Source organism: Mus caroli, unplaced genomic scaffold (genome assembly GCF_978045245.1).
Source record: "Mus caroli unplaced genomic scaffold, Mus_caroli_1 scaffold_3, whole genome shotgun sequence".
In the NCBI taxonomy this organism is placed as follows: Eukaryota; Metazoa; Chordata; class Mammalia; order Rodentia; family Muridae; genus Mus; species Mus caroli.
The window spans coordinates 6,086,088-6,112,500 of NW_028227258.1; the positions used below are offsets into that span (position 1 = coordinate 6,086,088).

The window sequence follows — 26,413 nt, forward strand, 5'->3', positions numbered from 1 at the left end:
AAGTGGTGAATGACTTTATGGGAAGATGCAGTCTGTCCTTACCTTCATTCATGTCTGAAATCTCATGAGAATAAACATGAGAAAATGGAGCAAGAGCATTTGATCAAATGTTGAGTACCAAGTGTCGAGTCTGAGTAGTGCCATGACTTGCTGACTGTAATTTTGTTTTTTTTAACAGGTCACCTTAAAGAACTGTAGCACACCCCTATTAAGAGCTTACTATGGCTCCTTGGAAGACCATAGGTTTGTCACCTACTAATAGATTATACTTCTATTCTTGATCATAACAATTTTAACTGTATCTTCTATAGAAAAATTGGTTGGTGTGGGCGTGGTGGTATGCATTTAATGCCAGTACTTGAGAAGCAGAGGCATACAGACTCTGGGTTCATGCAGCCTTGTCTACATAGCAAGTCCCAGGAAAACTGAGATCCTGTCTCAAAAATAACTATGTTTCTTCAAGAATTCATTAACTCTCAGTTACATATTAGTCCTGTGGGCAGGATACTCAGATAAAAGCACAGTGGCTGCTTGTACTAATGACCAGTGCTTCCTTTATAGTCATTCTTGATGGGGATCCTCATGTATGGAAATACATCCTTTTCCTTTGATAAACCATTGAAGAGCTAATGTAGAAAAACAAATCCCATAGATATGAGTATAGAACAAGTTCTAAAACAATTAGTAGTGTTAAATGATTAGCAACAGCGCCTTGGGTCTTGACCAAATAGATTACCGTGCTTCAAAGTTGCCTTATTGATCGAAGATTTGCATCCTTCGTTATGCCACAGCTGAACTTGATAATCAAACCAACTTAATTAAATGTGATGTTCAAGAACAGAGTATTTGAAAAGTTAGGTAAACTGATGTCACAGTCTGTGGCTTGTGTAGTTGTAATTACTGTGTCAACTGGTAGTTGTAGGCTCCTGTTTGTGTCCCCTTACTGAGGGGGATATGTTTGTTTGTTAACCCTGTCTAATACAGCCCTTGCTATATGGCCTAAGTGCATGTGGGATGAAGGAAGAGGGAGCTAGAATTGTTTCATCAGGGGCCATGCTGATAGTGAACCTGTGTTTACTCACAGCTGTCCTGATCATGCACAGCTTGGGAGGTGTGCCTATTAGCAAATCTTAGTTTTATTTGGTCATCTCATACCATTTTTGAGTAATCCTGGCTGCAAAAATAGTTTTAAGTTGAGGCAAGGATAGCTCTAATCTAGATAATGTAACCATTTGTTAATTATTTACTGTAAAATAACTCTCAACAAAGGTTTGGTTTCATTAACGGTGAAAGTGGCTATTTGCTTATTACCTGTTTTTGTTTTGTATTAATGCTAGGTTTGGACTAATACTTGATAAGATTAAAACAGTGATAAATGATGATGCAAGGTACATGAAGGGCTGCCTGAACATGCGGACTCAGAAGTGCTATGCAGTGCGCTCTAACATCAGTGAGTTCCTGGACATAGCCAGGAGGACATACACAGAGATAGTGGACGACATAGCAGGTAATGGTGCCAGCATGCTGCATTTTATCACATGCTTTGCTTCTTCTTACTGGTGTGTGTGTGTGTGTGTGTGTGTGTGTGTGTGTGTGTGTGAGAGAGAGAGAGAGAGAGAGAGAGAGAGAGAGAGAGAGAGAGAGATTGAGATTGATTTTATATTTACTCAGTAAGGCTAATCCATATTGCTTTTTAAAAAGCCTCTTTTTAAAAAACAATGTTTTTGACCATGCTTCAGTGAGTATGTGGGCAATACAAGTTGCTCTTTTTTCTTCTTTTTTTTGAAGGGTGAGGTCACAGTAGTGGATGAGTAGATTTAGGAAGACTGGGAAGTGAGTGCAATCTGGGTGTGTTATGTGAAATTCCCAGATAACCAGTAAAAGTATTAAGTTAATAAAAACATTGATGTCACCAGACCTGGTGGCACAACCCTTTAAACCCAGACCTTTAGAACTAGCAGGAACAAATCTTTATGAGTTTGATGCCAGCTTAGTCTACATAGTGAATTCCAGGCCAGCCTGCTCTACACAGTGAGATTCTATCTCAAAATAAAAGGAATGATGTCACCGTGCTAGAGAGTGAGCTCATGTTCATTGGGAGCTCTTTGGAGAATAAAAAATATTGCTATGCTTTAGCCAGAAGTGGCACCAGTTTTATCAGAGGACTAGCACCCGAGTGTACTAGTTACTCATTGTGAACTCACTGTGCTCCTGCAGCATGTGCACACTGGCCTGAGTCTGGGATGCGGAGGAAAAGATGCTGGAAGTCAGTACAAGACAAGAGTGCTAGGTGTACTGGCTGCTTTCAGGTTGGAGTCGTTTGGGAAGAGGGAACATCAATTGAAAAAATATCCCTACCAGAATGACCTATGGGCAAGTCCATTTTCTTGGGTTTCATGATTGATATTAGAGGGTACAGCTCACTATGAGTGGCAGGTGGTCTTGAGTGCTATAAAGAACAAGCGAAACAGGCCATGAGAGCAAGCCATCAAGACACCAAGGTCTCTGCACAGATCCAACCCCAGGTTCCTGCCCTTACTCCTCTCAGTGATGGGGTGTGACCTCAGAATTGTTCTTCCTTCCCCCTCCGCTTTTGGTCATGGTGGGGTTTTTTGTTTGTTTGTTTGTTTGTTTTTTGTTTTTTTTTTCGAGACAGGATTTCTCTGTTGGTCATGGTGTTTTATTGCAGCAATAGAAACCCTAACAAGACACAAAGTTAAAAGAAAAAAAATGTTACTAGTTAACAAACTTACTAATTATTAGGTAGCCGTGGCCATTATAATGAGAAATGTAGCCTCAAATACTAAGTGAAATCTCTAGGCCCCAAATGGTGAGACTTCATGAGAGCCAGGAGGAAGCTGTGCCGGGCGGGACACAGTGTTGGTGGGTTACAAGTAAGGTTCCGGACCAGGGACTGGAGTGGAGGGGACGCAGACTGAGAGCTCTGTAGTGTGTGATTAACAGAGAGATTAGAATCACTTCTCAGAGTCCATTACCTGACACCTATTGCATTCTGGGGACACGTTGGTAAAATTTAAGTTTCAGCAATTTATGTAGCTTCTCTTTTACTAAAAAGTTGAATAACGAAACACAACTCTAATACTCCTGACTTTCAGAGAAACTAGTTCTTGTTCTTTCTTGGTTTAATGTTTATAATCTCTCTTCCTTTAGAATACATATCAGACAATAGCATTTTAAAGGTACTTTCCACAGCTTTTGGACATTAACATTTTTTTACTGTTTAAAAAACCCTAAGAATACTTTCTTGTTTGTGTATAAAATAATAAGTAAAGAGCCTATGGCTACAGGGGAATTTCCCATCAGGAGATTCTTGTTTTCCTGGTTTCTGGCCCCTAGGAATGATAGCACAGCTCGCAGAGAAGTACAGTCTTCCCCTGCGGACCAGCTTCAGCTCCTCACGGGGGTTCTTCATCCAGATGGCCACAGACTGCGCTGCACTCTCCAGTGACCAGCTTCCTTCGGAGTTTATTAAGGTTAACTTGCAGTGGCAAGGAAATGGCTGATCCTGGCTTTGTGGGATTGACGGGAGACTTTCCAGGCTTCTGTTGGTGCATGGCTTTGCCACTGTATCCCACTGAGCAGGCCACACCACACTGACGGGCTGGGGGGACAACCAGAGGAGGCAAAAGGCAAAGGAAGAAACAAAGTCCAAAAGATGTTTTTGACAAAAGAATTTAGGAAACACTGCAGTACCTTTTGTTTAAAAATTTAAATATCATTGCTTTATATGTGACACTTGGAGGTCAGAGGACATCTTGTGGGAGTCAGTTCTCTCCTTCCACCATAGGTCCCAGGGATTGACCTCAGGTCTCTAGTTCAGGTGTAAGTTCTTTTTACCTGCTGAAGCACCTCACCTGCCTCTTATTTCACACAGTTTCCTATGAGAGGTCTGGCGATGTCTGCAGTAGGGAAATGTTTGTTTTCTGTAGTGGTTTTATGCCCATGACTGTAGTACTTTTCCTGTGTACTCATTTACTCTTTAGTACACACAAGCAGTGCACACAAATACTGTCATACTATAGGTTTACACAAAAAAGTCACAGAGCTAGACCTTGAGTAAGGTTCAGATAGGGAACAAGGGCTGAGGAGAGTCAGAGTCACAGTGGGGGGTCACAGAGGGTCCCTATTGTCCATCACATGTGTTACCTGCAGATGAGATGTAGCCTTCTAACCTTTCTGCAAGGCCATTTCAGAACTTACCAGTCAGTCTGCTGGGGAGATTGGGTTAGAAACATCTTTCTTTATCTTTTATATAACCTTGCTCTTATTTTTCACAGACAGTATTTAGAACTGTCCTTGTAATACTTTATCTTAGAAAGTAGTGGTTAACCTGAACACTTACCTTTCTGTCCTATGAACTGTATGTTTTATCTCATGTGCGTGTACACATAGCGTAACATTGCTTTTTAACTCCCTACAGATTTCTAAAGTGAAAAACTCATATAGCTTTACATCAGCAGATTTAATTAAAATGAACGAAAGATGCCAAGAGTCTTTGCGAGAAATCTATCACATGACCTACATGTAAGAGCATTTGAAGTATTTGAGTACAGAATTAAATTGGTTTAGTTTAAGGAATTATAATAGATTTAATTAATTGGCTCTGTCTGATTGCAGCAGTTGAACTGTGAATGTTAGAAAAGAAAGTCTGCTGTTGGGTTGAGAACAAATGAGCCTCCTGGAAGGCATGAGGGGAGATGCAATGGAAGAGCTAGCTGGATTCCCAGAACTTGTGCACGATGCACTGCGCCCTTGTGCAAAGCTTGTGTGCCATGGTCTTAACTCAGCTTGTTCTTTTCCTGTGGTCTGTGAGCATTGGCTTCTCACTCTCTGTTATTTCTAAGGCAGCACTGTAATAGTGCCAGCCCTTTTCGTGTCCACAGAACAATAGCTTTGAATTTAGGAGAGGCAGAACATTTAGAACTGGTAGACTAAGATAGAGTGGAAAATTTAGGCTTTCAAAACAGTTTCAAGTCCTAGACCTGAGATACTATTAATGTAAATTATGGGTACATCCTTGAAGGGGGAATAATTCCTGGAGTATATTACATTTAACCCTGCTCATGAAAATCTAAATAATGGCATGATTTGAACATGGTGTGCATCTGTATACATGTTTGTATTGTGTATGTGTCTCTTTGTGTGTCTGGTTTTCTCTTTCCCCCTTCCTTTTCCCTCTCTCTTTTTTTTTGTTTTGTTTTGTTTTGTTTTTTTGATGATAGGGTTTCTCTGTATATCCTTGGCTGTCCTGGAACTCACCCTGTAGACCAGGCTGGCCTCGAACTCAGAAATTCACCTGCCTCTGCCTCCCAAGTGCTGGGATTAAAGGCATGAGCCACCACGCCCGGCCTCTCTTTGTCTTTATGTGTGTGTGTTTTTTGTGTGTCTCTGTGTATATGTTTATATATGTGTCTATGTTTGTGTGTGTGTGAAACAGATTGTTAGCAGATAAGATGTGTATATAATGAATTCTTGATTATATCTATATAAAATATTTTATATTTTCTAAAGCACATTATTTATATGAAAATGTCTGTTTTGCTTATATTTAATGAGGCTATCATTTCAACAATGAATATAGAAGATGGATTATTTTTTACCTGGTTGATGTGACAATAAACTGAGATATCAATATTTTATCTAAAATGAGCCAGCCAGACAATAGATTTTCTTACAGTGCACAGCTATGAATATTATTGTTCTCAAGCAGTTAAAACGTGCACATGTCCTTTTGAGGAGTGTCATCATGTCTTGGCTAATGTGTGTTTCAGGATAGTGTGCAAGCTGCTCAGTGAGATCTACGAGCACATCCACTGCTTGTACAAGCTCTCTGACACGGTGTCCATGCTGGATATGCTGCTGTCGTTTGCGCATGCCTGTACTCTTTCTGACTACGGTGAGTCACTGCCTGTACAAGAAAAACAGGTGACATACTGAAGTTTGTATCTTACTCAATTTTATATAAGTTATACATATTTTACTCTTTTTGCTTGAAATAGTTTCTTGTCTGTGCCCCAAACTAAGACACGTAATAGAGATTGTAAAATTACCATTTAAAAAAATTTAGCGGGCTGGATAGATGGTTCTGTGACTGGGAATATATACCCCTCTTCCAGAGCACCCAAGTTTGATTTCCAGCACCCACCACTGCTTGTAACTCTTCCCCATGGACAGACACCTGGCTGCCTAGGGTGCTGCATTCACATACATGTACCCAAACAGAAGCACCCAAACATATAAATACAATAAAAATTCATCTCCAGAAATTTGAAGTTAAATTCAAATAATATTCATATAAAAATTGGCAAGTCAAAAGGAACAAAGCTGCAGTAATTTTTAAAGATTTCCCATGTAAGAAAGACTGCTGAGTTGTCTCCTTGGTGAAGTGCCATGATCTAAAGGTTGTAACCTGAATACTCACTAGTCGCACTACACTGACTACTAACAGAAGCAAGTCTGCATGCATGGTACACATTCTCTCAGCTCTGGGGCACATGTGCACTAAGATCAGAACTGTGCCGCATTGTATACTCCAAGTCTGCATGGAGGCCTTTCTGCAATGTGCAGCCATCGCACCACCTTCAGAGGAGTTAGCCCCTGAAACTTCTTATACAACTCATCAGTAATTATCACACACCAGCATGCCAGCACCTAGGCCTAGTGTGTGATAACTATGGTTGAGTAACTGCAGGTAGGATAACATTAAAAGTAACATCAGTGGTTAAATTTAGTGATATCATTTGATTTGTTACATTGATTGATTGATTTTAAGGATTATGTTTTATGTATATGCATGAGTACATTAATGTCTGAATGTGCACCCCATGTGTGCAGTGCACTTGGAGGCAAGAAGAGAGGATCCGGTCACCTGCAACTGCAGTTGTGGATGCTTGTGAGCTGCCACATGGGTGCTGGGAACTGAGCCCCTCCTGCAAAAGTAACACGTGCACTTAGCCAGGGAACCATCGCTCTAGCACCATTGCACTGACTTCTTCTGTGAGAAGGATCTTACAAAAATCGTTTTATATTTCTAAATTTCTAAACTCAGATCTTAATGCCAGATGATACTAGCAAATAATAAATAATAATCAACGCTAACTTTTTATCACTCCTGTCTTAGGCTGAATATTTACTCTTTCATATTTTCTTTGGGATCAAAATTTATGTTGGGATCTCAGGTATTCCAGACTGCCGCACACTTGAGTGAGGGAGTGAAGATGGTCGTTATCTTCAGATCTGCCCCCACCTCGCGCGTGCACCACCATGCCCAGTGTATGGAGTACTGGCAAGGACCTCAGGGTGCTGTCATGATCAGCAAGCACTGTACCAACTGAACCATGTCCCCAGCCCAGGGTTTGCTAGTCTAATAGTTGTTTTGTAAATTATTAAATAACTTACTATGTTTAGTTTGAGAAATATATTTAAATTTCGAAATTGCAATACTTTTAAAGATACTTTTGGTCTTTTCTGTACCATCTTCAATCTGTGAGGAGTGTGTTAAAGTTTATCCATGTGGTCCATTTCTCAGTGTGCAATAGTGTAGATTCCTCTTCAGCTGCTACCCAGAGAGATCTCTTTATGAACTAACAGAACCTTTGTACTTGGTTTTCTCCATTTCAAGGGTGTAGGACAGAATATGACTTTTATGTTTGGCTCCACGGTTCAGTTACACTTTGCTTTGAACACTGGTTAGATGTGAAGCAGTGTTTAGGCCTAGGTAAACATTTTATCTAGAGGAGTCCCTGGTTATTTTGCAGATATTACCAATAGTCATATGGTTCTTTTTAATATTTACAGATGTTTCATAAGTTGTTTTGGAACCCAGGGCAGTGAAAAGGAACCATTCTCTGGAAATAATTAAAAATAATGAGTTGTAACCATTATAATTAAGGGAAATTTAGGCATATGTTTGGGATAAAGTGATAACTTACTGTCCCAAATTGGGCTCATAACATAACTAATGTCAGCCCCTATGTACACACCACAATATATTTAAATATAAATATACTCAGCTTTAACCCCTCCCCTTTTTTTCAGTTCGACCTGAGTTTACTGACACTTTAGCAATCAAACAAGGATGGCATCCCATTCTTGAAAAAATATCTGCAGAGAAACCTGTCGCAAACAATACCTATATTACAGAAGGGAGTAATGTGCTCATCATCACTGGACCAAATATGAGCGGAAAGTCCACGTACTTAAAGCAGATTGCACTTTGTCAGATCATGGCCCAGATCGGTAAGTTATACTTTACTGCATGGTTGCCAGTTGTGGAGGTTTGAACAAGAACCACTCGCATAGGCTCATATGAAGGTTGTGAGCCTGGCCTTTAACAGCCAAGCCGTCTCTCTGGCCCTAGGCTCATCTAATTGAATGTGTGGACTCCAGTTGGTGGAGCTATTATGAAGGGTGAGGAGCTGTGACTTTGTTGGGGGAGGTGTCTCAGTGGGAGTGGACTTTGAGGTTTTAAAAGCCAAGCCATTCCCAGTTAGCTCTCTGTTTCCAACCTGAGGATAAGACCTAAGGTTGAGACCACCTTCTAGTCCAGTACCATGCCTTCCTGATGCCATGCCCCGCACCATGATGGAACTCCAGGTGGTCCTGCCTGGCTTCCCCTCTCAGGATCCACCAGTTATGATCACGGGGGGAGGGGGGTTATGCTGCTACGGGTGGGGAGGCAGAGCCTGATCGATGACTTACTCCTATGCCTTCAAGCTCCTGTTTACTTTGCACTCAGGCCCGATTAAACTCGCACACACACACGCACGCGCACACACACACCACTTCAGAATTTAAGGTGAACAGTGATGAGAAGAAAAATAATTGTCTCAGACAGTTGGATAAGTAGCACTAGTAAGAGTGGATCATTCTGTGTGATACAGGAACCCGATGATCAGGGCTGCTGAATGAAACCATGCAAAGCCATGTTTCAGTTCAGTGCAGTCAATTCCTCTCTCGAATCCTCTCACTTCTCTACCCCGCTCTTTCTCTCTTTCTTTTCTTATGGCCCACGTGGGCTTCGAGCTGCATCTGAGACTGAGGCTGAGCTTGACCTTCTGGTCCCCTGCTTCTCCACCTCCCTGGTGCTGGGATATGGTGGGAGCTGCCATGACTGGCTTCTGAGAGTTGGCAGTCAGTTCTCAGGAAAACTAGAGGTGGAATTCCAGGCTGCATGACCTCCTCCAGTGAGTCTTTATTCCTCAGACAGGCCTGTCCTCCATCTTTCTTTTGCCCTAGATCCAGGACTAATTTCACTTGCGTTTTCCCTCCCATTATATCACTTTTACCTACACAGGGCTCTGTGAGGTACATTTCCCATTCTACATTGCTTATTTTGTCTAGTGATGTTAGAATGTCACATTACATAGAAAAATGGGTTAACAGTCAGATCTGCTATCAAATGGGGGGGTATTTTAGAAAGCTCAGTAGCGTAACAATAGACTCATGAAATGTAGCTCATCTTTCTTTGGTTACATGTTTTTATTGTCCTGCTTTGGACACATTTCTGCATGTTTGTACAGACACAATTATTTGTGTTTTACAGTGATTTTCATCAACTTGACCCTCACACATTTCTTTTAGATTTCATTTGTGAGCTTCGTAAGCATGTCTTTGTTCTCTTTTGAGTATTATTTACTCGTTGCCTGTATAAGCTAACCCTTCCCGAAGGTTAAAGTGACCTCTCTCTTTCTGATGTGACTGAGCATTAGTCAGGTTTCTGCACAACCTTGCATGGCAGGTGCCAGAGGCACTCGCTTCCCCTGTGAGAAAGGGAGTTTATGTGCTAGCTTATGGAGTGAGCAGAGAACCGGGCCATGCTCTGTGACTCCACCCACAGCATACTGTGTGAGAAGCGCAGTGCTGTTGGTACCTGGCTTCCTAAAACACTTGGCATGCTTCTTGTATTTCACAGGCTCCTATGTCCCAGCAGAATATGCCTCCTTTAGGATTGCTGCGCAGATCTTTACGAGAATCAGTACTGATGATGATATTGAAACAAACTCATCAACGTTTATGAAAGAAATGAAAGAGGTAACGAAATAACACTTCCCTTTTATTAGAAGCATATTAACTATCCTAGCATTCAGACTTGCTGGTGCACTTTAGTTCCTGAGAGCCAGAGGGCAGTCAGACACAGCACCCTAATGTGTCCTAGGTGAAATGGAAGCTGATGCTTCACAGAGTACACAGCTCTAAGCAGCTGCCGTGGGCTTTCGAGTTTCTGTATAGGATATCAGACAGGCTTGTCAGAAGGCAGTGACTGTTTTTACATAGAATCAACTGTCCTTTAGCTTTAAACGTCATTGTCTTTGCCCGTATAAACAAGGGAGAATGAGAATGCTTCCTCCCCACAACAGTGTGTACCCTTCCTTTTCTTATTTGAGCAAACCCTGCCTGTGCCTAAGGCCAAGCACTTGGAACATCTGTGTTTGGAAGGGTGTGTGCATCACTGTGCACTTAGGTTTCTTTTCTGATGTGTCATAGAAAGTGAGACTAAAAAAACAAAAGGAAACCTATACATTTGCTTAGTATGTATAGAATGCCTGTGGGGATTCTATCAGTAGTCTAGATACATGAAGGCATGCCTTTAATTTAATTTATTTATTTTTGAGAAAGTATATCACTGTATTTAGCCCTTGCAGGCTGGCCACAGACTCACAGAGATCCACCTGTCTCTGCCTTTCTTGGTGCTGGATTACAGCTGTGTGCCTTTATCTCCTAGGAAGTATATCTTTTAAATAGATCCCTTGTTGCATAAAAAGCTAATTCACTATAATACAATTGAGTGAAATTCTATATTTTGAGAAAGAGGTTGCTATTCCCCAGAGGGAAAGAATTTCTATCAATTTAAGTTTTGTTTGTTGGCCATGGATTTAAATTTGTTAAACAAACATATTTTTCTTTTTTTTTTTAAAGATTTATTTATTATATGTAAGTACACTGTAGCTGTCTTCAGACGCTCCAGAAGAGGGCGCCAGATCTCTTTGCGGATGGTTGTGAGCCACCATGTGGTTGCTGGGATTTGAACTCTGGACCTTCGGAAGAGCAGTCGGGTGCTCTTACCCACTGAGCCATCTCACCAGCCCCCATATTTTTCTTAATATCTTGTTCTGTCTTTAGCAAATGTAAGTTTTGAAGTAAATATATTTTGAATTGGTTTTCCACATTGTATGATGGTGATTGGTAATTTGTGGAGAAGAGACCGGCCATCTTTGCGTCTTATGTAAGCATTAGTTTACTGATGTGCTGCTTCATGTTGTAGATAATGCTGCTTTGTTGCCTCAGACATGTGTAGATGTCTGTATTTACATATGAGCCATTTGAATGGAATTATTAGTTATGAGGTTGTCTGAAAGAGAAGCACTGTGTTATTTTCTGCTCAGCAGGATTTCTCTATTAAAATAAATTTCAGACATATTTATAAAGGGACCAATTTCACTTGTTTTCTAAGAGAACAGCATTGCTTGGGTATAATGAATAGTATTAAAATTATGTCTTCCAGATAGCATATATTCTCCATAATGCTAATGACAAGTCACTCATATTAATTGACGAGCTTGGCAGAGGCACTAATACAGAAGAAGGGATTGGAATTTCTTATGCTGTCTGTGAGCACCTGCTTAGCATAAAGGTATGCCCTGTTCATTCTAAATGCCACGTTTCATGCACTTCACATGATTGGATTGTATCAGTACCCACAATTAGCTCTTAATACAGTTTTGGGTAAAAAGGCACACTGCAGGAATTTTTGTTTCATTTCTGGTGAAAGTAGAAATAATGAATTGCTGGGCAGTGGTGGCGCACGCCTTTAATCCCAGCGCTTGGGAGGCAGAGGCAGTCGGATTTCTGAGTTTGAGGCCAGCCTGGTCTACAAAGTGAGTTCCAGGAAAGCCAGGGCTACACAGAGAAACCCTGTCTCAAAAAACCAAAAGAAAAAATTTACTGTTGTGCATACAAGATATAGATGAGTAAATAAGACTTACAGATAATGCAAAAGTTAGTTTGCTTTAATTTAATCAAATTGAATAACAAAATATGAAGATGTTACATATTACATATTTTAGAAAATCTGACATTCTGAAGATAGCATGTTTCTACATGTAATAATCTCTGAGGCACCATAGAACAAAACACCCAAAGGAAATAGTGTCCTTTAAAGAAAACAGGTTCCCACAAATCTTGTAAAAATTATTTTGCTCTGTTATTAAGCTAATTTGGAAAATTATTTCATATATGACTTTAAAATATACTCAGATATGAGAAATATAAAAGCACATTTTCATAATTAAAATGAAAATGTCTTTAAGATTTTTTTATCTTAAACAAGATAAAATGATTCATTATAATGAAAAACTATTTTATATATTAATAAAAGTATGCAATAACTTAGTATTAATACACATTTTATGTAATTTCTCACATGAACAAGATGCATATATCACTTAAGATAAAAAGCAAATTAGTGTTAGTGATGGGTGTTTTTACATGTCAGTCTGATTAGCTGTAAGCACTCCTACATTTGGCTAAACATTATTTGGGTGATATCTGTGGGGTATTTCTAGAAGTGGACATTGAATGTACACTGAGCCGACAGCCTTCACTGGTGGGCTGAAGGCTGAAAGCTCATAAAGGCTGACTGTTCCAAGTTCTCTAGTTCTGCCTCTCTCCACTGTGCCCTCTTCCTTCTGCTTCTCCTTCTCTTTCATTTCTCCACGACTCACTTGCCCAGGGTTGCTCAGGGTCTGAGGTGGTCTCAGGAGTGTTAGGCCCCACCCATGCATTATGACACCAGAAAGGGGTCAGCTTGGCTATGGGTTGGCCCCTTGGGCCAGCACAGCACCAGACTGGTTGGTCGTCTCAGGCTAGGTCCCTGTCCAGGTCACATGGCGTCAGACTAGTGGTCATCTTAGGCTTGCTCCTCACCTGGGCCACCTGCATGGCCCCATCCAGAAGCCATCTGTCTTGGACTCACTCGCTCATGGGGTCTGTGGCACCAGACTCAGGCTCATTTTTTTCAGTGACTGTCCTTCAGATGTCCATAGGTCAGAACACTGAGCATAGACAAAGCCTCTCTCCTCTCTGCCACCTACTGACATCCATGTGACACAGCAGAGCCTGAAATGCCTCTAGGGGCAGTTGAATAGTCATTTGTATGTTGAATTAACCTAATAGAGTTTATACAGGTCTTGTGTGCACATGTGCGCTGAAAGGGACCTTAGTCAGGGCCTGGCACATGGGAAGCCAGTGCCCTATCACAGAGCTCCATCTGCACCCCTTGCTGCATATCTATCTTTAAAGCACATTATCGTCAGACAGTCATAGCTGCTAAGCAGTTTAGAGCCGAGTAGTTGCCACTCTTACTCTTTTATATCAGAAACTCCCATGAATTTCACTCCACAAGACCAAAGTAACTCCTGCCAAAAGCTGTGTCCAGTGATCTTCCACAGAACCACTCCTTCTAAAGGGTCCTCTGTTGGGGTCCCATAGTCTAACAAAACCCAAGAAATGATAAGAATCCTGCAAAGCAAGATCGTAATTTGAATTAGGCAGCAAAGACTGATCAGTCAGGGACAACAACACAGACTCAGTTGCTGACTGTGTCTTCAAACGTTCATCTTAGTGAGTATTAAGCAGATGACAAAAATGTATTCAGGCTGCTATTGATGGATCAGGGCTGCAGAACAGACTCAGGAGCTGAACTGCAACCCCAAGCCAGAATGCTGCGGACATATGTGCCAAGTTAACCCACCCATCAGGTTTAGGGGTAGGGGCCTTCCATAGGAACATGTCTTTGTGGTTCAGTTACCCTGTTCCCATTGGTTGGATTGTTCAACTATGGCAGAGTGTCTTGTCTAAGCATTCATATCTCAACTCGCCAACCAGGGTATCAGTTACCCATGTACATCTCTCTCTCTGCCAACCAGGATGTCAGTTGCCTAGGAAGGTCTTGGGAACTTAAACTTTATTTGACCCCTATTCAAAATGTCTTTGGTTTTGTTCCTTCTTACACCCCATCTTCCTGGGTTGCCATACCGAGGCTCAGGTGTTAACAGTTAACCTATGCAGGACCCCAGATGTATCCAAACTACCTACCGGTCACGATTTAGGGGAATTTCTATATGTAACCATGTCAAATCTCTCTGGTTGTTTTGTTTGTTTTGTTTGTTTGTTTGTTTGTTTGTTTGTTGTTATCTTTGGTTGAGACATTTGCCAGCCAAATATTTAATTTTCTTTCTTTTGAGACAGAATCTTGCTATATACTATTACTAGATGGCCTATTCTCTATATATTCCAAACTGGTCCCAAATTCAGCAGTTTTCTTGGTTTAGCCTTTCAAATGCTGGGATTTATGACATTTAAATTTCAACTAATCCTCTATTTATTTCTTAACTGTAATAGCTCTTGGGTGGGGGGCTGTTTAGACAGGGTTTCTCTTTGTAGTCCTGGCTGTCCTGGAATTTGCTCCATAGACCAGGCTGGCCTTGAACTCACAGAGATCTACCTGCCCCTGCCTCTCAAGTGCTCAGGGAATTTCTCCTTGGATTTAATTCCTGGCACAAAAAAAGAAAAGAAAACAAACATAAAGTAAAACCTTTGAGAATTTAAATGCCTAATATAATGCATTAATTCCATGTTCTGATAGTCCTTGCAGGAGGAGACTCCATGTGAAGTGTGTGTGTACAGTGTGTGTGAGGGAAGTGTGTGAGGATGTGGGCAACAGAGCTGTGGTGCCTCCCTAAGAAGTGACCGCCTCTCTGGGTAGCCTTTCCTCTGTAAACTTTATCCTTTACTTTGGAATGTAGTCGCTTTCACATAACATAGTGTTTGTTTCTTTGTTTTTTGAGAGAGGGTTTCTCTCTGTAGCCCTGACTGTCCTGGACTTTCTTTGTAGACCAGACCAGCCTCAAACTCACAGAGATCTGTCTGCCTCTGCCTCCTGAGTGCTGGGATTAAAGGTATACACTACCATGCCTGACAGTCTCTTTCACATAACACATTGTGCATGTGCAGACAGTGTTGACCTTTCATTGAATATAAACTTCACAACCCATGACCTGACCATGTCCATTTCTGAGATACTGGTTTTACTCCTGTCTTTGCCAAGCTAGTTGGAAAGGTAAGCTAATTAATGTGTTATGTTTAAATAATTGAAAGAGTTTTCTAGATAATTTAAAAGTACTCACACTCATTGTTTGTTATGTGTTGTAGGCATTTACACTCTTCACTACCCATTTCCTGGAACTATGCCATATAGATGCCCTGTATCTTAATGTAGAAAACATGCATTTTGAAGTTCAGCATGTGAAGAATACCTCAAGAAATAAAGATGCAATTTTGTATACTTACAAACTTTCCAGGGGACTCACAGAAGAAAAGAACTATGGTACTGCATATAGAATTTAAACGTAGACATCAAAACAATGCGTGTCTCTTAAGGCAAACCTTCTTTCCCTTTATTTGCCTATCCCTCCTCCTCCTCAGTGTTTATGTGCTTCCTAGCAATCGAGTTTCTTTGACAGATTTATATCATACAGGTTTATGATCTTTGCTTTTCATTGATATGAACTGAACTGATACATCACATTACATTACATCACAGCCGAACTGTAGCGTTAGAATAATGCAAGAAAGCCCTGGAAACATTGGCTTGCTAGGAAGGATAGCAGTTTCTTAGAAAAGGTTTATTTTTTTATGTGTATGAGGTTTTTGCTTGCATGTATGCATGTGCACCTGCTGTGTGGCTGGTGCCCAAGGAGGCCAGAGAGCCTGTTGGATCCTCTGGAACTGGAGTTACAGATGGTGGTGAACTATCATGTCAGTAATGGGAATTGAACCTCAGTGCTCTAGAAGAACAGCTGGGCTTTTAACCAGTAAGACATCTCTCCAGCCCCAGTGTAACAGATTGTATTTGTAAATTGTATAATTTTACATACAGTATTTCCTACACACTCATTGTCATAGTCACTTTTTTCTCAGGGTATTTTATAATCAAATCTAAAAATCTTAAAAATGGAATACATCATCTGGATGGTACGTGCTTTTAATCTAAGCCCTTGGGAAGCAGTGACAGGTGGGTCTCTGAGTCTGCTAGCCTGATCTACTGAGAAAGTTCCAGGACATTTTATTTGTGTGTGTGTGTGTGTATTCAAACCGTGTATGTGTGTGTGTGTGTGTGTGTGTGTGTGTATTCAAACCATGACATTCTTAAACTCTTGTCAACTACTTTCTATGTAAATCATTATGTAGCATGCAGATTCTCATGTTCTGGAAATTTTCAACTTTCCGTACATTGAAGTCTTCAAAAATCACTTTTATCTTTGGATATGACTCCTATGAGGAAAATAAAGCCTGCTTTACTATTTAAAGTAGGAAATGAACTAGACAGTTTTCTTGTATCAAATGTGTAATAAGCCGTACCATTCTATATTCAAGTCTGAGTTGGGTGAGATGGAGATAATCTGTCCTGGGTGTGGAGTCATCAGGGTTCAGTCAATTATCAGGTGTCAGCCCTATTTTAGTGAGCATAGCAACCAGTCATTTTTGGTGAGCATGGTGCTGTTTCTGCTGCTTTTAAACCTCTAGAGACAGTAAAGTATTGGATCCATAGGAACCCTATGGAAGGGTGTCTGCCAAGCGAGGGGCAGTCGACACTTGGCATTAGTGTAAGGTAGTCATGGAGGTATTTCATGCTCATTGCTCTGCTAGATTGAGGAACACACAGCTAAGACGACACAGAAACAGTGATCTAATGTCCCTTTTCTGTAATTTTAGGATTAAAAGCTGCAGAGGCCTCCTCACTTCCGCCATCAATTGTCTTGGATGCCAGAGAGATCACAACACAAATTACAAGGCAAATTTTGGTAAAAAACCAAATTCCTCCCAGACTTTGTAGAAATAAGACACTTAAAGTCTTTGCATTTCCTTATTATATGACATACTTTATTCCATGTTACAGACCAGCTCTCCCTTCTCTTTAGCCTCCCTAATGGTATCGAGAGCACTTATGAAAGCTGGTGCTCTCTCTGTGGGTCTGTGTGCTCAGCTTTATTTGAATACTCATTCTGTCATTGGTTGTTTCCCTCGCTCATCTGCCTGACGTCCTTAGGTGACTTTGTCAAGCATCTCCATGTGCTTTGAGTGTTTGGTGCCCTCTGTGTCTGTAGACAGTTTGCTGATATGCTTTTGAAGAACATGCAGTCATCTTCATGAGTTCTTTTGAATTTCCACACCACCCTGTAGTGCTTCTGTCTTACGTCATCTTGCACCTGCCCTGGTGGACCTCTGAATTTTCCCTAATATCATCTTTTTTGAGAAACAGCGTTTTAGATATTGTCAAGTACTGTTTTACTCGTTTGCTCCCCATTAAGACCCACTTTCTTAGCTGCCTGTATTTACTTTTGCCTCCATGTTTTCTTCACTTGACTCTTCATCTTTCACATATGCTTAGTGCTTTTTCAAAGAAACCTTCTATACTGCCTCTTACACTCTTCTCTTTCTTCCTTCTGCTCTGTCAGTGATTGTCTAGCTCAACCCTTCAATACAGTTCCTTGTATTGTGGGGACTCAGATTATGCTAGAGAGTAATCTTTCCTTGCTTCTCCATGACTCTCATACAGACTGAAACTTTCTCCTAAGCTGTAACTAATGAGAAACTACCTATCCTTTGTGCTCCCCACCCGCACCCCATATTCCCTGTACGCTGGCTGCTTCATTGTCTTTTCCCCCCAGCTCTTGCCTGGTGGCTGGTGGTTATTCCCCTGGAAGGTTTGATCTTGTGGGCCTTTCAGTACCTCCTCCTTCTCCACGGAAGCCTTTTCTTACTTACTCGGTGTGTTTGTTTGGAAGGTGTTTGCCCCAAGTACCTTTTTGTATAATCTGCGCTGTTAATAGTTTTTTGTGTGTCATACATTGGAGGGCGTGTGTGTGTGTGTGTGTGTGTGTGTGTGTGTGTGTGTGTGTATGAGAGAGAGAAAGAGAGAGAGAGCAAGTGATCAGGTTAGAGGACAATCAATAGGAATTGATTCTCTTTATCATGTGGGTCTCAGAGATTGAACGCAGGCCATCACGTTTGGTGATAAGCACCTTTACATGTTGAGGCATCTTGTCAGCCACCCTTCAATGTATTCATCTATTTTCAAATAAAAAATCAAATTATCATCTGTTGGGGGGAAAAGAAAGAAACTCTTGTCTTTTCACATCCAAGAGTCCCTTTCCATCGCAGCTGTATGTGGTCCCTCCCTCACAAGCACGTTTTCCACATTGTCTTCCAGTGCATAATCACTATGCCTGATGAGGAGCTGGCAGACACTGGCTATCAAGTTCAAGTTGAGCCTTTAAAGCCTTGTATAACTATCTCAGGAAGTGCAGTTCTGAGTCCCCGGGGGTCCTGGGCGCTGCCCTCCTCCCCAGTCTCTAGTGGCTCCCCCTGGGTCCTAGGCGCTGCCCTCCTCCCCAAGTCTCTGGTGGCTCCCCCTGGGTCCTAGGCGCTGCCCTCCTCCCCAGTCTCTGGTGGCTCCCCCAGGGTCCTAGGCGCTGCCCTCCTCCCCAGTCTCTGGTGGCTCCCCCGGGGTCCTAGGCGCTGCCCTCCTCCCCAGTCTCTGGTGGCTCCCCCGGGGTCCTGGGTGCTGCCCTCCTCCCCAGACTCTGGTGGCTCACGGATTTTCCCTTCTGCCCAGTTTTGCTTTAGGGTCTCCTTTCCTTTGCTTAAGCCACCCTGACCCTATGTCAGTCAGTTTCACATAATTTGTATCTCTGTCGCGTGTCATCTCCCTGATTGTGTTCCAGGTCTCTACTTTAGCTGTTTGTCTACCCAGAACCCTCCAGTTTGGGCACTTCTTTCAGTCAAGACTGGTTCTAGATTCTCTGTCATCTGTAAGCATTCCTGGTCTGTGCTGGCAGTGAGCTTGCCTTCTCTGAGAACTGTGCATCCCTCCCTCTTACAGACCTTTCCTTAACTACCACAGTCAAGTACATATAGCAGGCCGTGTGTACTGATTGTACAAAGCTGCTTGAGGTCCGTTATCATGTTAGCTGTACATGATGGTAGGCCCAATAAAGGTGCAGATACAGCTTTGGTGCCTGAAACATACCCAGTAACTTTTTTTTTTTTTTTTTTGGTTTTTCGAGACAGGGTTTCTCTGTGTAGCCCTGGCTGTCCTGGAACTCACTTTGTAGACCAGGCTGGCCTCGAACTCAGAAATCCGCCTGCCTCTGCCTCCCGAGTGCTGGGATTAAAGGGGTGCGCCACCACGCCCGGCTACCCAGTAACTTTTATATAAATAAGAATAGTTAATTAAGGCACCAAACGGATGACTAAACATATGATTATCTTATTATCGTCTGATTGAATTTTATTCTTTTTACTGTGGTGGAAAAAGGGAAAATATATTTACAGAGAGAATTGTCTGCCACCAAGACAGAGTTAAGAGAGAAAGCTTCTGGGAGACTTACTAAGACTTCCCAAGTTGTCAGGGCTGCAGTTGGTGGTTTCCTTATCTAGTCAGTCAGAGATGTAAACTGGAAGTTAAAAAAAAATGTCTAGCTTCTCGCCCCATCTTTGTCTTATTGGGCTATATTATATATATATATTTTTGATATTGCTAAGTATAGTTAAGAACCAGCCATAATTATAGATCTCCATTTATGTTTATTTTTAAGTAGGCAATATTTTCTGTTAGGCTACAATGGTTGTTGTATCCTTCGGCAGGTGGCTTTCTGATGTCTCGTCTTATCCCTGGGTGACATTTACAGCTGTGTCACTGCATAGCAGTGAGCAGTGTTAGTCCCTGCCTTTAAAACAAATGTGTTTGCAGACTCATCTCTCTGCTGAATTTTCTGTTAGTTTTTGGTATTTCGTTTATGAATTTGACTGACTAGCAGGATTTCTTCTTTAGATGTTCTTTGCAAGGATATGAGACTTTCATAAAGTAGTAAATGTTCATGAGAAATTTGATTCTCCAGGATAGCACACGTTAAAGTGTGTATGAGACCATGAGCTCCTATTTTTACGAAACAAGATAAAATAATACCAAAATGTAAATTAAATATGCATTTACATTTTAATTTCATATTTTGATAACAGCAAAATCAACGGAGCTCCCCTGAGATGGATAGACAAAGAGCTGTGTACCATCTTGCCACAAGGCTTGTCCAGGCCGCTCGAAACTCTCAGTTGGAGCCAGACAGGTTACGGACATATCTGAGTAATCTCAAGAAGAAGTATGAAGGGGACTTTCCCAGGGCTGTGGACCTTCCAGAGAAGACTGAGGAGTGATCAGTTCACAGTTTACACAGGGATTGGAGCTTAGTTGCTCAGCTTTATGTTTTAATTTAAAATTATAGTATATTAACCTCAGAATGTTCACCTACTATGAATTCTAGATGGAAAATATTCATTAGAATAGCTTCAAAGGGACAAATTTTTAAATAAAAGTTGTTGTTAGAAAAATAATACAGTAGTTTTCACTTGTGAAGTCAGACTAAGTTTGTAGTTTGCTATTAAGTGTATGTTTAGAATGTTAACAGAAGTATTCTAGCTTAAAAATATGTAATAAAGAATAGGTCTGAAAAGGTACTTTTAAGCATTTGCATTCTATTCTGACATATTGCTCTATGATTTAACCACATCTCAACTCGGTATCTCCAAATTCTGACCATGAGTGACTCTGAATTCAATAGAATGGTGCTGGGAATTAAAGAAAACTTGTTAGTCAGTGCATCCCTAAACGTGGAGATAAGCACTTTACAAGGCAGCAAGTGGTCCTGGAGCAGGGATCATGAGCAGCTCTGTGTCCAGTGCTCAGCACTCTGGCTTTTACTCATCAACTCCTGTCTGGTTGTCTTTCAACAAGGGTGTCCACCCGTATTACATAAAAGGGAACAGAAAGACAATACCAATTTTCCTCTCTTGGCCATTACCAGGGAATACTGTTCTTTTGTTTAATTTTATTTATTTTGGGCCATCAAGCTGATTCATTAGGTAAAAGCACTTGCTGCCAATCTTGACCTTCTGAGTTCAGTTCCTGGAACCCATATGCTGAAATGAGAGACTTATTCACACAGCCTGTCCTCTGACCTACACACACACACACACACACACACACACCATGGTTTACATGACTGAAAACATGTATGTAGGCACACAGTAAATGAGAGAATCATTCACACATTTGTCCTCTGAGCTCCACACATACAAATGCTCTGTGGCTACAATACTGAGGAAACAAGAAGAAATAAGCACACACTCATACTAGATTCTCTTGTAAATTAGTGCCCTCACAGGCAAGCTAAGTTCACCACCAAATCAGAGTTTACGGAAAAGTCACTGTTGTTTCATAAAAGAGAAATAAACAAAAAACAAAAAACCCACGTCAGTTATTTCTTAAGCAGAAAGGGCCTTTCTTCTCTCAAACACTTCATTTTACAATTCCATCTCAGTGGGTGACTTGTTCATAAAGTCTTAGCTCTCAGGTCTACCCTGTAGTTTTTTGTTTTCTTAAACAAGTTCCTGGATTTGGGTGTACCCTGAATTATTTAGGAGTTGCAATATTCATAGTAATTGGAACAACAAAATTATTCACAGACTGCATATGATGTGACTGGTTCATGTGTCTGTGTTTTTGTCTGTATGAGTATGTGCCACATTCACTTGGTACCAGCAGAGGCCAGGACAGGGCACTGGACCCCCTCAAAATGGATTTATCAAATGGCTGCAAGTTCCCAAAGTGGGTCCTAGGAATCTAACTCAGGTCCTGTGGAATAGCAAAAAGTACTCTTAACAACTGAGCCATCTTTTTAGCCTTCATATAGTTTTTAAATATGTGAATATTTTACAGAATTTATTGGTAATATAGATTGACTTTATTAAGCCTGGTTCAGCCAAGGCTACACAGAGAATTTCTGTCTCGAAGGGAAAAAAGTTTATTATTTCTGTTGGTTCACTATTCCAACATTAATAGCCATATATATACAAGAAGTCATAATTCAAATGAAATACATATTTTTGAGGAATTAATATTGTGTATTTAGTATATATATACTATCTTGTTTGATTACTTATATATTCCCCATTGCCATGTCTTTTAATTGCTTTTAATTGCTTCTTCTTCTTCTTCTTCTTCTTTTTTTTTTTTTTTTTTTTTTGCTTTTTGTACCTTTTGAGACAGAATACAACAATGTAGCCCTGGCTGTCCTGGAACTTATTCATTCTGTAGGCCAGGCTAGCCTTGTCTCTGCCTGTCTCTGCCTCCCAAGTGCTGGGATTAAAGATATGTTCCATAAAGATATGTTCCTGGCTCCATTCATTTCATCTTAATTAGTTCTCCAATGGATTATTTTATGTATTATCCTTAAAACCAGATTATTCGGGTTTATGGCACCTTTGTAAGAGGGCACAGAAGAGGGGCAGGTGTTGGCAGGTTGGGAGGAGACATGAGAAGCAGGACAGCATGGGGGCAGGAGTGGAGCAGCCAAGCACGCAGGTGTAAAGTAGAGCTACATCAGGATCATCCCTCAGACGCCTCACCCTGCTCCCTTCACTCAGTGCTCAGCACCACTCCACTTCTAAGATTTGACTTTTCATCATTTAAAGCTCTTTTTATTTTTATTTTAGATATTAAATTAAAAGCAGACTTATTAAGCTGGGGAGAGGGAATGGTGGTGTACACGTTTAATCCCACCACTTTGGAGGCAGAGACAGGCAGATATCTGTGAGTTCCAGGCCAGCTTGGTCTTCAGAGCAAGTTCTAAGACAACCAAGACTACAAAGAGAAACCTTATCTCAAGGAAAAAAAAAGTTTATTATTTCTTAAAATTACTTTCTCTTATGCTGTTTTGAGTGCAGCAGTAACATGCTACAAAGCAAGCAAGCTGAAGACATCAAGCTGTCATGATGGAGGTGAGCACTGCGAAGCAGCTCTTCTTGGCTTTAAGATCTACTGCTGTCTTTGCTATTTTCTTTGACCTGCTTTTATGTTATAGATAAACATCCCACAATCCAGCCTTTCACTGTAACTGCCCACAATGTCTTAGCAAGCCTCCTGTGGTGTTTTGAATGAGAAAGGTCATTAGGCATATTCATTGAGCACTTGATCCCTAGTTGGTGGCACTGTTTGGGAAGGTTGTGGAACTTTTAGGATGAGGAGCCTTGCTAGGGGGGGTATGGCACTGGGGGCTGGGTGGGAGGTGAGGGGTAGACTTTAAGAATCTACACCTTGCTCCATGTCGTAGTTTTCCTGCTTCCTGAATGGGATCTGTCAGCTTCGAACCACGCCTCTCCTGACACCCACTCCATTGTGGACATGTAGCCTCTCTGGGTGGAACTGTAAGCCAAATCACACCTTTCCATAAGTTGCTTTGGTCGTGGCGTCTCACCCCACTAACAGACAGATAACTAATACACTTCCTGCATTTCACCACAGCAGCTATGTTGCTTGTCATTCCTTGTCCCACAGAATAAATCCTCAGTAAGGCAGTGTGCACCTCTGCATATAAAATGCATGGGGAAGGAAAAGACAGGGAGCTAGTGTATCCTCGGGCCGAAGAGCCACGTGCTGAGCTACTCTGTAGCGTGCAGCTTTATGAGTTCCAGCAAACATACAGACGTGTCTGGTCTCCACAGTTGAGATGAGCAGAGTCCCCTTGTCCACAAAGACTGCTTTGCTGTGGTCTCAGCCATCCAGGCACAGACCTGCCTCCCCTAAGGCTTTCCTCCAGATGCCCAACGCTTCCTGAATATTATGTTAGTATGCCAAAATAGATCTCCTTTATCTAATGCATGTAATTTATTCCACACTGCATGGACGCTAATGGGGTAAAGTTGCATGGTAACTATAGTGCTGTAACTTCAGACACATGAAAATACATCTTCTTTAAAGCAGTTTTAGACTGATTTGTCTGAATCAGTTTATGTGTACCATGTGCATGCCTGATGCCCACAGAGGTCAGAAGCAGGCATCAGGTCCCCTGGAACTGGAGTCATGGGTGATTGCTAGCTGTCATGCGTGTGTTGGGAGCTGATCTAAGGTGTGCTATAAGAACAACTAATGATCTTAAACACTGGAGACCACAGCTAGCCCTGAAAACATACCTTCTAACGGAGTGCAACAAGCTTGTGTGAAGTTAACAGTTTATTAACTTCTAAATTGTACCATGCTACCATCCTAAGGGACAGCGCAGAGATGCATGCTAGCTTTCTAAATTCAGGAAGTTTTGTAAACGAGTAGGAATTAGAAGGGAAAATATTCCATTTGGGAGCATGTTGTTGGCCAGCAGTTGGGTCCTGATGCTTATTCTGCAAAGGTGGACGAGTTCACATGGATTCTTGTATCTTGTTGGCGGGATGTAGTCCAACCAATTTTGAATAATTGGGCGTCGTCCTAAGCTCAGCTGTGTCTGGAAAAAAGGGAAACTGTTATTTGTAACCATTGGGGTGGTCTGAAGGATTCAGCACCTTTGTTTTTTATTCAAATTCAGACGAGAGCCTGAATTTATACAACCCTTATAACTTTTACTTAGGCCTTTATGCTTTATAGGCATTTTAATGTCCCCAGTGATATGTGCAAAGGCACTAAACAACATTTGAACTATGCACAGGGAAGCCCTTCCTTTCAGATGGATCATCTGCTTTGTCATCTTTTCTAGAAGCACTGTCAACACAGCCACCAGCAAGAATCGTCTGGAAGCTAACGTGGATCAGAGCTCAGCTCCTCTGTCAGAAGTCCATTTCTGTTGGTTTCAAGAGGGAAACAGATGATGTAAATCATACGTGTTCCCCAGTTGGACCCAAACCACGTAGAATGCCGAGACTTCAGTGGAGACCTGCCTGAATAACAGGAGGTCTTTTTAAAGGTTTAGAAAGTCATCTGTTTAAAGATTCTGATGTGGAGATTAAATGCTAAGGAAAGGATATTGCTGCATTAAGAGAGATTTCCCTGGGGACCCAAATAACAGTGGAAAAGGAGAGCCAACTCTACAAAACTGCCCTCTGACCTCTAGCTGTACCACACATATACTAGAAAAAAAGCTAGAAAACAAATCAAACCTTCACTGTCCGGGCCTCTTGACATGTTCGTATCCAGCTATGTTAGATATGCATGTATTCATTATTTATTCAATGATCAACTATTTAAAGAATATCTAATATATATTCAACTATGGTAGGTACTTCGGATAATACTAGGTGTGCAAAGTAGATACAGTGTCTATGCTTAAAAGGGTGTAGTGTAGAGACAGCTAAACATTCTTAACTATGTGGGCCATGTGAGGAGATGTGATAAGGTACAGAGGTGACAGCTCCTCAGGCAGAGTGAACTGACTGCTCCTTTTCACTCAGCGCTCCTCCACTGTAGGTTCTGCACTGTAAGTGTTTGGAGCCTGGGTAAAACTCTTTGCCTCTCAAGTAAGTGACTTCGATCAATTCTTTTCTTTTTTTTAAAAAAATATTTTTATTAGGTATTTTCCTCATTTATATTTCCAATGCTATCCCAAAAGTCCCCCATACCCTCCCCCCCCCACTCCCCTACCCACCCATTCCCACTTTTTGGCCCTGGCATTCCCCTGTACTGGGGCATATAAAGTTTGCAAGTCCAATGGGCCTCTCTTTCCAGTGATGGCCGACTAGGCCATCTTCTGATACATATGCAGCTAGAGTCAAGAGCTCCGGGGTACTGGTTAGTTCATAATGTTGTTCCACCTATAGGGTTGCAGATCTCTTTAGCTCCTTGGGTACTTTCTCTAGCTCCTCCATTGGGGGCCCTGTGATCCATCCAATAGCTGACTGTGAGCATCCACTTATGGGTTTTTTAGGCCCCGGCATAGTCTCACAAGAGACAGCTATATCAGGGTCTTTTCAGCAAACGCTTGCTAGTATATGCAATGGTGTTAGCGTTTGGAGGCTGATTATGGGATGGATCCCTGGATATGGCAAGTCTCTAGATGGTCCATCCTTTTGTCTCAGCTCCAAACTTTGTCTCTGTAACTCCTTCCATGGGTGTTTTGTTCCCAATTCTAAGAAGGGGCAAAGATCTCTATACTTTGGAGAGATATTTACAGTTGAATAAATATTTTATGTCTTTATATTTCTATAATGCTTAAAATTGCTTTGGGATCTTGAATGGAAAAATCTATTTCTTGGTATGTGATTATATTTGTGGGAAGAAATGGAGCTGTCATTTTGAAATATTCTACTGTAAAGAGCTGTTAAAATCTAACTTATTTTGTTCTTCTAGAAATCTTAATATGGAGCTTGTTATTGAAATATAACAGCTTACTCTACTTAACACTAAAATGTCTACAGGACATTCAGCTTTGTCATTTTGAAGTTCACAGTAACAAAAAAATCAACATTTGAAGGACTAATTTTAGTTAACTTGAATTTTGCCTCATTTTAAATT

At 41.3% G+C, this 26,413-nt stretch overlaps 2 protein-coding genes and 1 pseudogene across 3 annotated transcripts in view; 1 reads left to right on the top strand and 2 right to left on the bottom strand.

Moving 5' to 3' along the window:
* Nucleotides 1-20,427, top strand: part of Msh4 (mutS homolog 4) — a 53,933-nt gene extending 33,506 nt beyond the window's left edge. For both annotated transcript variants that reach the window (XM_021158083.3, XM_085835378.1), the window contains 11 exons: nucleotides 179-243; nucleotides 1,338-1,507; nucleotides 3,358-3,494; nucleotides 4,442-4,545; nucleotides 5,793-5,917; nucleotides 8,059-8,259; nucleotides 9,935-10,053; nucleotides 11,525-11,653; nucleotides 15,232-15,406; nucleotides 16,795-16,883; nucleotides 20,104-20,427. In XM_021158083.3, the coding sequence (XP_021013742.2) occupies nucleotides 179-243; nucleotides 1,338-1,507; nucleotides 3,358-3,494; nucleotides 4,442-4,545; nucleotides 5,793-5,917; nucleotides 8,059-8,259; nucleotides 9,935-10,053; nucleotides 11,525-11,653; nucleotides 15,232-15,406; nucleotides 16,795-16,883; nucleotides 20,104-20,295 (1,506 nt within the window). In that variant the 3' untranslated portion in view covers nucleotides 20,296-20,427. The remainder of the gene's footprint in view (nucleotides 1-178; nucleotides 244-1,337; nucleotides 1,508-3,357; nucleotides 3,495-4,441; nucleotides 4,546-5,792; nucleotides 5,918-8,058; nucleotides 8,260-9,934; nucleotides 10,054-11,524; nucleotides 11,654-15,231; nucleotides 15,407-16,794; nucleotides 16,884-20,103) is intronic.
* On the bottom strand, nucleotides 13,035-13,159 carry LOC115030772 (small nucleolar RNA SNORA17; annotated as a pseudogene).
* Nucleotides 20,428-24,157: 3,730 nt separating the features above from the next.
* Asb17 (ankyrin repeat and SOCS box containing 17) overlaps nucleotides 24,158-26,413 on the bottom strand; it is a 9,520-nt gene continuing 7,264 nt past the window's right edge. Inside the window, exon 3 of the mRNA XM_021158774.2 lies at nucleotides 24,158-24,413. Within this exon, the coding sequence (XP_021014433.1) occupies nucleotides 24,207-24,413 (207 nt within the window). The 3' untranslated portion in view covers nucleotides 24,158-24,206. The remainder of the gene's footprint in view (nucleotides 24,414-26,413) is intronic.